Source organism: Podarcis cretensis (genome assembly GCF_951804945.1).
Source record: "Podarcis cretensis genome assembly, chromosome: 4".
NCBI lineage: Eukaryota > Metazoa > Chordata > Lepidosauria > Squamata > Lacertidae > Podarcis > Podarcis cretensis.
The window spans coordinates 52,438,206-52,450,773 of NC_137173.1; the positions used below are offsets into that span (position 1 = coordinate 52,438,206).

Genomic DNA, 12,568 nt, shown 5'->3' on the forward strand with positions numbered 1-12,568 from the left:
GCCAAATGAAGTTACCTATTCAGCTTGTTGAAACATGATGACTTATAGCCACTAGGAGACAGGAACATAACTGGCCATGGATATGTTTTCTATGAAGGGTGGTGGCAGGATGTATATAGTATTTGTGGAGCCTAGAAGAGAAACCAATTTGCAGGAATTCCTTGTGAAAAAAAATGGTTGGCTTAATTGGCAGTCTAGTCTCCCATTACCCCACATGGGTAACAGAAAATATTTACCCCATGTAGGATCAGAACCTAAGTAGGAAAAACCTGGGCTTAGATAGATAAGAACAGCAAACAATCCACCGTGACATATTGCTAGGACAAGGTATTCTATCTAAGACTGTTCCATTGAAAGAAGGTGACTTCCTGCAGGAAGTCAATTCTAGAATCTTTCCTGGTTTTAATTGGATAGCAGGCCAATGGCAGAGGTGGTCATTTGTTGAGTGGACTGTAAACCTGTTAGTGATGTCCATTAATTTCAGTGGGTCTGCTTTGAGTATGACTAACATTAGATACAGTCCTGTCTTTCTGTAATATTGAATAGGATTTATTACCACATTCAGAACAATTTTTTACTGAAACAGTTTTTATTGAAATGGTACAAGACAAGCTAAGTCTCATAATTTAAAGGTGAGTAACATATATGACAAGATACACAACTCCTTAAGTAGTACTCTGAAAGTGTTCAATCACTGTGGTCATCATCCAATTCCTTCTTTCCTGTTGGTGGTTTGGGGCCACCAGCTGGTTTTGCCATGATGATCTGCAAGCAAAGGTAGTTGTTAGACCTACATTTTTACATAGAATGCACTTCAGCTGAATTAAGGTATGACAGTATTGATTTGATATGTATCTTTTGCCTCATCTCTTACATACTTCCATAATTAGTATTACAGAAAGGTTATGCAATGAAAAATGCATTCAACCCATACGTCTTGACCATAGCTCCAGGACTGTTTTTGCTATTTTATAAAATATTGATTAAAATTGTAGAAATCAATCAGCCTAATAGGGAAAAGCAAAACCCTCTTGCACACGTGAGTAGCCCTTGGCTGCTCTTCTTGCATCTCAAAAAGCACCCATCTCCTTTGCAGGTGTCAGTTGTACAAGATTGCTATACCCACACTGCTAAGCAGCAATGGGGATAGCACTGTTGTCATGAGGAATTGTCTCCAAGAAGCAGTGATTGTCTGCTGTAAGTTTAGATTTCTATAGATACATGCTTAGCATGAATGCCAAAAATGGAAATCGCAGAATGCATTTCCTACAAAAGAGACACAAAACTTGGGGTGTTTTGGGTGCATTGTGTGGTAACCAAGACAAAGTGTTAATGTTCTGTAAAAAAATTCAACTACAATAACTTGCAAAATATGTAAGATTAGCACACAAATAATGCTTCTAATAGTGTAAACTAAATCATGCATATTAGTCTATAGAATAATTCTTCAAACCATGCTTTAGGAATATTAACAGTGTTGTGCACCCTTATCTCAAGCAGGTTGTTAAATTGTGATGTAGCCTACACATAAGTGGAAGCAAAAATACACTCAGCAGCACCAGGCAGAGGAATTCACGCAAAGTCTCGTTCCTTGCCAACATGAGCCATGATACCAAATCTTACTTCACACTACTGTTCAGGTCCATCTTTCCAGTCATCCTTGTCCCAATGTTCTGAAGCTTTAGGGGCTTTTGGACCACCTGCTGCTTTTGCCATAATAATCTATAGGAATTTCACATCAAGCACAGAATTCCACCAAGTTTCAATTTTAAAAGTATTTATGTAAGAGTCTGCATAATCCTTTACTGTATGAAACTGATCATTTGAAAACAGAAGCCTACCAGAAGACTACACACTGCCACATTAAGTTATCGACCTTCAACTTTAACCAAATCATATGAAGCATATATAACCTAACAATACTCTAGCAGCTTCCATACCATATTGATTTAGCCTGATACCTGAAGCAATAAAAAAGCCTATTACACCAACTTACCTGATCAACTCTTAGGACAGTTACTGCAGCATTTGTAGCCAGCTTAATCCCCCAGAACTTCCCAAGGTATGTGTCTAATACACCAGCTTCCAACATGTCTTTCACAGCTGCAGGTTCAGCCTGTCAAATGTTAGAAAAAGAGTTCAGCGCCTCAACTTTCTGAGCAGATACAGGATTACAATGAGAGTTCCACTGATGTCAGTAAAAGAGTTAAAGGTGCTAAGAATCTGCCCATGGAACAAAATGGACAGCTAGCGGGTATTAATATTGATAATCAAGCCCATAGTATTTTGCTTTGAAAGAAAACAGTATTTCCCTATTCAAAAAAATCTGTAAGCCTTACATCACAAAACAGCTAGAATAGGAAGGTCACTAAAATAACTGTAAAAGGATTAACAAAACAAGTGGAGTTTCCCCCGCTTAAGCCTCCCCAATTGGCCCATGAAGCAGTTCTGGCCAAACCTACCCAGTCATTCACCTAATTTGTCAGGTGCAGGACAGGTAAAGCTACAGCACAGCCAAATTCAAACAGAAGAAATAGGAGTATGCTATAACTGCATACACACTATGCCTTTAAAGAACATTTCCCTCCTCAAAAAATCCTGGGCACTATACAGTCCCAATAACTCTTAAACCACAAAATTATTCAAGGAGAAAACGTGTTTTGCCTGTGCTTTAAAAGTATAGTGAGTATGCAGCCTAAGTGTACTCCCAATTCTTCCTTTACAGATGTGGCCATCTGATCCAGAATCCCCACCCCACCCTGCAACCATAGTTAAAGAGTACTGTTCCCTTGCAGACACTCTCCTAGGGATGGCCTTCCAGAAGACTGCTACCACCACAAGCATGTTATGCTGGGCATTAGCCTTACCTCAATATCAAACCCAACATTTTTGTTGCCTTCTTGATGTACGGCGTAGAGCTTAGAAATAAGCTCATTAGCCTTAACTCCAGAATTTTCAGCCAGGGCTCGGGGTATAGCTTCAAATGCCTCAGCAAATTTCTTGATAGCATACTGATCAAGACCTGGACAAGTCTAAAGACAGAATTGAATTTTAAGTTGCATTATATGGAAAGCTAAATTTAGTAAAGATATTAAGTTTGTAGCTTACCTCTCCATATGACGTGATCTGCTTAGCCAACTCTATCTCTGTTGCACCACCACCTGGAACAAGACGCTTATCCTGCAAAAGAGTTCAAGCAACTATTTCAAGTCTTAAAATTTATCTCACTCTCTTCCTTTATATTTATTTTATCAGTATACTGTCTCATATCCCCCTGTCCCAACTAAGACAGGGGGAGGAGACAACATACTGCACCAAACAAACTAAAAAAAAAGAGTGTATTGTAACCCATTTTTATTGTAAGTAAGCAGTAAACAATTATTGTAAACTGCTTTTTTATAGCAGTACATAAATATTTTTTATGAATAAATAAGGCCCTGGTGGACAGAATGGTCTACCGGGCTCCAAAAGAACTACAAGCAGGTGCTAGGTGAGCCTCACTGGGAAGGATATTCCACAGCTAGAGAGTCAATACCAAAAAGGCCCTTTCCCAGGGTGGTTACCCAATTCACTTCAATTTTTTGGCAACACTAAGAGCAAGAGCTCCAAAGAGGAAGCTAAAGTTTGAGTAGATACATATTGGAGAAGGCAGGCTTACAGACAAATTAACAGTTGAGCCTAGGTTAAGCATGAAGGCTTTAGAGAAGTTTGTTTCAAAGGTTGCTTATATAAAATGGACTGTTATCTGGATGCAACGGATTGCATTATTTTATTATTTATATCCTCCCTTTCTAGAAAATTGAGCCTCCCTGGAAAGACGGTAACATCATAGTAAGTTAGCATATCCTTCTTACAGGGTAGCAGATGGTAATGACCTTGTGAGGGGATGAACAGCACAGCTGGATGAGGAGCTGGTGAGTGGCATTATCCTCACCTATTGCCTTTGCACACCTGGAATTGTTCCCTCAGAGTTGGGAGGTAAATGGCTCAGGGTAGGGAACTGCCAAGCCAGAGAAGATGACAATGACTACTTTAATTGCCCCCTTTTGGGGGGAAAGGGTGTTCTCATGTCAATTGGGCCACTCAGTTTCACATACCATCCCCACCCCAAATTTGGCCCACCTGACTTACTGACACATGTATCACTGTAAACTTAAAACCTTAACTTCTCTCACCCTGAACCAGAGAGTGGCACTCTGCTCTACTGGGGGTAGTATATACTATTGTATATTCCAGTATGGTAGCATTTCTGCAACTGCACACGATTAACTTTGCATTTTAACAAGCCAGTAAAATAATGCTGCTCTACATTCCTGCATTGCCGTGGGCTGGACTTATATGAACCTCGGGGTCCCTTCCAACTCTACAATTCTATGATTCTGCTTAGCACTTTACTCACCCGTGTGAGTACTTTGAAAGTGTTGACACCATCATCAATTGCTCTTTCTACATCATCCATAAGATTCTCTGTAGAGCCACGAATTACTATTGTAGAAATGGCACCATCTTCCTTTTCTGCAGGAAAATATATCAATGTTTTACTTGTGAAATCTGACTAAATGCAAAGTTTCTATATGCAATGTATTAAAGATAACGAGTAGACTAAAATAATAAACATACCATGTTTAAACACAACTACTTGTGTTTCCCCAACTTCTGACAAACACACACTGTCACAGTAACCAATTTCTTCTAGATTAGGTGGTGTCTGGGAAGGAAAAAGGAGGATTATGTCTATGCAAAGGAGTAGGTTTTAAAAAAACCTCTGCTGTTCTCGCTACATACCAGTCTGGGGAGGGCTGTGGCACCAACAGTTTTACATAGTCTCCTGAGATCCCACTTAGAATTCAGCCTTTAAGAAAGGAGATAAAATAGTGTTCAGGTGTAATTTTCATAATCTAGAAATTCTTGTTAGTACCAAACTAATTTTTCCAGGAATGTTCCCTATCAACATTTTACTTCCTGCAAAGACCCTGTTCTAGGGCCTTTAATAATAATAATAATAATAATAATAATAATAATAATAATAATAATAATAATAATAATAGAAGATGAGCTCTCTATCTAGAAAATGGGAATAATAATAATAATAATAATAATAATAATAATAATAGATGAGCTCTCTATCTAGAAAATGGGAATTTGTCTTGTATAAACACTGAAAGCACCAGTCTCTCTTAAGCAATCCAGAACACACATTCTTTCCTAAGAATGTAAGTAGTGCCTGCAGGATGAGACCAAAGTATACCAAGCCCAGCAGTCTGCAATATCCCAGCAGGTACTAGCAGTCTACCAACAGACTGCAATTTACCATCTGCCTCTCACCACTGTCCTGTTTAGGAACAAGCAGGGACTCTGGTAATGGTTCAAGGACAGTGCCCCTCCATCATGTCTTGATTGGTAACAGAAGCATTAAAGTGCATTTCATTATTGACAAAAAAAAATTGACAAATAATCGTACATATGTACACCTTATCATCATCATCCAAACTACCTGAAAACCAAAACCATATTAACTGCACACTGGACTTAAATGAAATCCCTTCCATCATCAGAAAAGTGACATCTCTATAATTCTAAAGAAAATTTGCCATAAATTGAAGAGGGGACAATTTAAGGGCAAAAATGGTACAAAATAAAATAATGAACTGTTCTGTGCCATGATCCTGACCTGCACTGAGTACTTTCCACCCATTCGCCCCCATCTGTGGCTGTTCAGAAAGAGAGGAAAACACACACACAGGGATAATCTTGGTTGAAGTCATAATGGGATGAAACATATGTACTAATTTACACTTCAGGAAACAAATATGCTATGTATTTCAGTTAAATGAGCCAAGAAATGTAAACAATTTACATCTTTGCACAACTTACCTGAGTAACATAATATTATATTTGTTAGCATAATGAAGTGCCATGTCTGCCACTTTTCCTCCTGTAACTACAACATTTACACCAGCATCAGCAATGCTCTTGACTTGTAACTCCAGTAAGTTTTCCTCTCCTCTGCTAAAATTTGTCAGCTCAGCGGCATTCTTGATGAGTACAGTTCCCTGCAATTATAAAGCATTTCCCCCATCATTCTCATCTTCAATTCCTAGTATGTTTTAATACAAATAACCTGAAAAACAGGCAATTCCAGAAGTGACAGCTATCATAGAACCATGTTCTAAGTAATGCACATATAGATCAACAGCAACATGTGTCTCCAGGATTTCTAAAGTGTTTAGCAAACTTCAAGTACAAGGACCGAGCTGTTGAAGCAGCTAGAAAAAGTGATTTATGAATCATGGATATGGTGTTTTTGCACAAGGGTTTTTTGGGGAGCATTCCAAATGAACCATTGTCAGCTATGTTCATCTAAAGAGCCTAACATGGAAGGACTTCAGACACTTAAGACCCTAGTACCACCGAACAAAAGTTTACTGAATCATGGAAATATAGGACAGACAATCCATGAAAGGACTGCCTGCTGAAATCCCAGCCCAGATAAAATCAGTCAAAAATTTGTAGTCATTTTACTAACTTACTTACACACACACACCATTCTTGTGGCATAACTGGAAAATATGCAACAAGAGATCCCTCCATTTGCCCAAGTTTTCCATGGAAGGCAAGAAAGGGATCCCTCACATTGTGCTGGGCACCCAGGGGCAAAAAGTCACTGCAAAGTTGTGACTGCTTCCCACTGACAGTTTTGTGGATCCCTGCCTTAACACAGAACAGATTGCATTTTTAAAAGGGCTGCAGCTATTTATCTAGTTGCAGCACCACTTTTTACAGTCACGATAATAGGACTGTCCCTCTCTGTGCTAACCAAGGTTTCGCCATATCGGCCCCTGTGAGCAGAACTGCACAAAGGAAGGTAGCTCTCGGCCTGGTTCACCATGCAAATGCAGACATGGAAAGGATCACCTTGAGAAAATAAGCAACTACTATATATATATATGTATAGACATGCTGCTGCTTCATACATATTTAATACTTCCAAAGGGTGGGAAACCATACCTTAGTTTCTGTTATCATACCATCAAAAGGGCAAGAATACACAGCTATTTTGGCATCTTTGACAGAAGTAACATCACCTTCAGTTTCTTTTTTAAAAACCATGCCATGCAATACTGTAGAAGCACAAATGCCAGAACCCTGAAAAGAACGGATTATAATTACCATTCCATCCAAGTTAAGCCACTGAAATCACACTGAGTTGGATCTAGACTGTCATACTTGGGAGTAGATTTCATTGATTTTTTTTAAGAGACCTACTGCAAAGTCTGAATACAACTAATTTTTTACTTTAATTAAATTAATGTGCTATTTAATGTGAAAGCATACCTGAACTCTGATTGTATCTGCTTAGGAACAGTTAAATTGCTACAATTTAAAGCATTTGTTTTATCATTCTTATGTTTCTATTTCAACACAGCAAATGATTCCCTACTCTAGATCTTCCCAATCTTCCCCACTGATATTTGAAGAGAAATGCTAATTATCTAATTGAAGAGAAATTCATTATCTTATTGACTGAAAGCCAGAACTCTTTCTTTTCTGTGAAATCTACTTTCGAATTTCAGAATCGGAATGTTTATATGTATCCATACCTACATATGAAATCTCTAATCTCCCAGGAAAACGATATAGGAACCGTCTACTAAAAATCCACAGATGGTATGTTTTTTACACCCTCTCCTGTTTTTGGCCCCAACCAAAGTTCAGACAGAACTGCTTTTCTTCAAGGTTACCATAACTAAAGCTGCAACCCTCAAGCATAGTGACCAGAAGGCAAGTTCCAGTGAAACAAAGTGCCTTCAATGTTGAGTATTACAGTACTGAAAGGAAAAGAATGACTTACTATGATCTTGCACACTCTGATGTTGTCAACATTAAAGTGACCCGACTCGGGAAAAATAGAGACTGTGAGAGAGCGAAAAATAAAAAGTAACATGTTTTTAGGAAGCATTGTTAAGCTAGCTAGTCATCTAATCTAGTTATTTTATTAATTACATGCCACAGAATCTGTGGGAATGGCGCCAGTGACAATATTATGCTTTATAATATGAACAAGTAAGCGTTACTCTATTTTAGACACTGTTGCAGCTTGACAAGAGCAGCTCAGGAAAATACAGGTACCTCGGTTTAAGAACAGCCCTGTTTACGAACTATTCAGTTTACGAACTCCGCAAAACCCCAAGTAGTGTCCTGGTTTGCGAACTTTACCCCAGTCTAAGAACGGAAGCCAAATGGTAGAAGGGCACCGGTGGTGGGAGGCCTCATTAGGGAAAGCGTACCTCAGTTTAAGAACAGTTTCGGTTTAAGAATGGGCCTCCAGAACGGATTAAGTTCATAAACAGAGGCACCAATGTACTCAACTGAAAAATGACATCCAACAAGAAATTAAGACAAGTGACTTTCACTACAAAAAACAAGCTTGAAACTAACATGAAAATATTTTAGGTATCAAAAACAAAATACTATGTTTAGATTTTAATAAATGACATATACTTACCACATGCCTGAGCAATAAGCTTAGTAAGAAATATTTCACTGCCACATTGTTTACTCATTATTGAAGTTTGCAGCAAAGATGCCACTTCTTCAACATCCCGAAGATTTTTTGCAGAGCAGCACACTAGATCAGGAAGTATCTCTAAGGCTTTCTTCAAAGCTTTTTCATAGCCTTCAATTACCTAAAATTAAAGACACTAGCATGTCTGTACTGTGATGCATAAGTTGTTAAAAGTTCAAAGTCAGTTTGATATCTTAACCTCACAAAGGATTGGATTCAGACTTTCCAGGAATAAAACTCTGCCAACTGGACTCTTCCATAAGCAGAAGCAGGGAAAGTGACCAGTTTTCCCTGAAGTGACCAGTTTTCTCTTTTTCCACACAAAAAGAGCCATTTTATTTAGACAGGGACATCTGGATCCAACCCAATCTCCACAAGGCAAAATAGGACACAATTAGGAATGGAAAAATTAAGAGGATAAACAAGAGACTAGTTTCATACACAATTATTCAAAGATCCTAGAATACTAATTTGAATTGCAATAATCTGAACAAAATAAAAGATTACCTCTGAAACAGAAAGTCCCATTCTTAGAAGCTCCTCTGCATGTTCTAGGAGGGCTCCAGCAAACACAAGAACAAAATTTGTTCCATCACCAACTTCTTGCTCTTGCATGTGAGAAGCCAAGACAATCATTTTTGCAGCTGGATGTTGAACCTGTTTAAGATTTTGTATCAGAGAACACTATTAAGCACACTTGTGTATATTCAGTAACTAATAGCATGCTTCAATATGTATTACGCTGCATTTCAAATTCAAAACATTTAACTAATTCAGTGCACCTAAATCTTATTATGTGGCAACAGTCATTAGAACACGTATGTGAAATAGCAAAACTTTGGCGTAATTAACAAGTTCTTCATACAATCTTAGCAGCACACATTTCTTATAATCATGCTAATTCAACCCTGAGATACACAAAGCTGCCTGTACCACAAATTTCTATCCATCCCATACACCCCACCCAAAGGTATCTTTGGACCCCTTCACAGGGAAACAACACAAGCCTAGAAAAGTTTAGCTTGTAACAGATAGCATACACAATGTTTCGCCATAAATAATCCCCATGTACAAGTCAATATATCCTTAGCAGACTACAAATGAATAAGGCAGGAATGAATTTACCTCCAACTCTCTTAGGATGGTAGCAGCATCATTAGTAACAAAAAGCTTCTCCAAATGATTGATAACCATTTTGTTCATCCCTTAAAAAAAAAAAAGAATACCTCAAGTATGTGAATGAGAATTTAATATAACTAGACAGTGTTATGAAATGTGAATTAGTTTCAGGATTTAATTCTATCTAATTCTCCTGGCGTGCTCTGGTCCATGGGGTCACGAAGAGTCGGACACGACTAAACGACTAAACAACAACAACAAATTCTCCAAACAAATCATGGCATTGTTCCTGGGTTTATCAACAAACAAAAGCATTATAAGCTGTATTTCTTAATACATACTACATAGTCACCCTAAATTCCTCTTTTTAAGGTTATAATTTATGAATAATTTAAAAAGTCTTACCATTTGGTCCATAGGCTGTGCGAGTTGTTTGAGCAAGCTCTTTACATGCCTGAATATTTCGAAACACAGCTTCTTCTAATCCTGAATAATGCTACAGACACAAAACAAAGTATTTTAAATTAAAGTACATGAAAAAGTATAATATACTAGTGAGAGAAATATATGGGCACACAATAGACAATAATTGCATGACTAGGTAAAAAATGTTGGTAACTATGTGAAGGAGTAGATGCCAGGGCCACAGCCCCCAGGACTATTTGAAGACATTGGCTGTGCATTTAAAAATCACAGGTCTAGAATCATACAAGTGAGATATAAAAACAAAGACTCATGATTCTACATCAGGGGTCAGCAAACTTTTTTCAGCAGGGGGCAGGTCCACTGTCCCTCAGATCTTGTGGGGAGCCGGACTATATTTGGGGGATGGATGAATGAATTCCTATGCCCTATAAATAACCCAGAGATGCATTTTAAATAAAAACACATATTCTACTCATGTAAAAACACGCTAATTCCCGGACCGTCCACAGGCCGGATTCAGAAGGCGATTGAGCCAGATCCGGGCCCCGGGCCTTAGTTTGTCTATCTATGTTCTATATCAAATACAGGTTTGCAGAAGGTTACTCGCCATCTTTAAGAAAAGGCAATGAACACTGAGTTAAGCCAGTCCTCCACTGTGCCCACAAACTACTGCCCACCAAGTTGTAATCCTGAACTGGCACACAGGCCAACTGAACAGTCAAACATTTCAAGAATGCCACTGCACAGTTGGCAGCTTATTTTTGTTTGTTTGACTGATTAAAGTGTCATTTGTTATCAAAGGGAGGTAAAAGAATAGCTTGGCCACCTAGCCCTATAGCAGTTAGGAGTGAATCTAAAAGCATAGCAAAGTTTATCCCAGTGGCTACCCATTATAGGTGCAAGCATCTCCAAATAGAAATAGATGGAAACATCATTGTCACTGTCAACATGTCGAACTAGGCCCCAGCTTCAAAGATTAACTCAGTCATAAAACTCATATACCGTACTATAAAACTCTTATTATAAACACAAGTAAAACACCAAGTACAGTGGTACCTCGGGTTACAGATGCTTCGGGTTACAAACTCTGCTAACCCAAAGTAGTATCTCAGGTTACAAACTTTTCCCAGGATGAGAACGGAAATTGTGCGCCGGCGGTGTGGGAGGCCCCATTAGCAAAAGCGTGCCTCAGGTTAAGCACGGTTTCGGGTTAAGAATGGACCTCCAGAACAAATTACGTTTGTAACCCGAGCTACCACTGTACAGGATGTGAAAGCTCCTGGATCCTTTCCACATATGTGACCTACAATGTAAGTACATGGACCATGCAGTCACGAGTTATGTACAGTTGAGCTGCGCAGGTGTCTTAAGCCAACCATTCCCACTCCTCCATCACCAGGGCTGCTAAGTTCAGGGTGGCAGGAGGAAATGCAGCATCCTGTCGTACTCTGAGCCTACGGCCATGGAGGTGGAAGAACAACGTGTGGACATTCCAGCTCAGAAGAGTGAACACAGGAAGCTGCACAAGGCATCCCTGACACGAATTTGAAAGGAAAGTGGCAAGGCAAGCAGCAAAGCAGCGGATGCCTTAGCTCTGGGCCGGTTCTGCTTCAGAATCGGAACCTTAGCAACTCCCTTCAACGAAAAAGTCCGCCGCCGGCCGCGAACTTGGCGCGTGCCCATGACGTCAGCAAACGCGAAAAGAAGTCACCGTCACCCACCCCTCTACCGCGCGCGAGCCCCCGAGTTGCTAGGCAGCGGGCGCGCCAATGAGTGCGGCGAGAGAGACGTCAGGTGACAGGGAAGGGGCATGAATGAAATATTAGGGCGTGTCCGTTGTGACGGGAGAGTAGCCACTGGCTCCCCTTCGGAAAGCGGGGGTTGGGGGGGGGAGCACGTTAATTCTTCAGGCGACTGCTAACCGCCAGTGAGCGCGCGCCAAGCTAACGGGCTTCCAGTCCACGGGCGATGGGGCCCAGTAGCCCCGCCTCCTTAGAAGCGCCGGGCTGAGGCGTCGCTTCTGGAACCTTCTGCGTTCCTTCGCCGCCACGCTCGCGAGCTTCTCTCTCTCTCACACACACACACACACACACATACAATCACCCACCTTCGCTCCGTCTTTCAGCATCTGGGCGAAGCCCGGGGCTTTCGGAACGTGCATCGCCATCTCTGCGAGGTCTCGAACCACACGCGGCCGCGCACACAAGAAAAGGGAGACGCCGAGGCGGAGTGGCAGCGCGCGCAGCTCCCGCTTCGCACGCAAGCGCAGAAGAAGAAGGGGCGGCGACTCAAGGAAATGGCTGCTGGGAGCAGAAGGCGGGAGGGATTGAGCATGCGCAGCCGGAGGTCCGCGTCGGTTTCCCTGCCCGACTCCGAAGGCGGTTTTCCCTCCTCATTGCAGTTGAGCGACGCCCAAGGCCCGCTTGTTCCTCTCCCTCCTCGCCTTTGCCGTTTCCA

General features: G+C 40.5%; 1 protein-coding gene across 2 annotated transcripts; it reads right to left on the reverse strand.

Annotated features, from left to right (window-relative positions):
• Positions 1–570: 570 nt before the first annotated feature.
• Positions 571–12,568, reverse strand: CCT8 (chaperonin containing TCP1 subunit 8). 2 transcript variants are annotated; one of them, XM_079972057.1, is made up of 16 exons: positions 12,219–12,568; positions 10,091–10,181; positions 9,692–9,771; positions 9,074–9,223; positions 8,507–8,687; positions 7,853–7,914; positions 7,009–7,146; positions 5,875–6,053; positions 4,786–4,852; positions 4,621–4,708; positions 4,400–4,515; positions 3,109–3,180; positions 2,868–3,032; positions 1,997–2,116; positions 1,624–1,722; positions 571–765 (listed from the first exon to the last, which is right to left on the reverse strand). In XM_079972057.1, the coding sequence occupies exons 1-15, from the start codon at positions 12,276–12,278 to the stop codon at positions 1,630–1,632; spliced, it is 1,662 nt and encodes a 553-aa protein (XP_079828183.1). In that variant the 5' UTR covers positions 12,279–12,568; the 3' UTR covers positions 571–765; positions 1,624–1,629. The 2 variants fall into 2 exon arrangements, with proteins under 2 accessions (XP_079828183.1, XP_079828184.1); XM_079972058.1 differs by lacking the exon at positions 1,624–1,722 and having other exon boundaries at positions 12,219–12,417.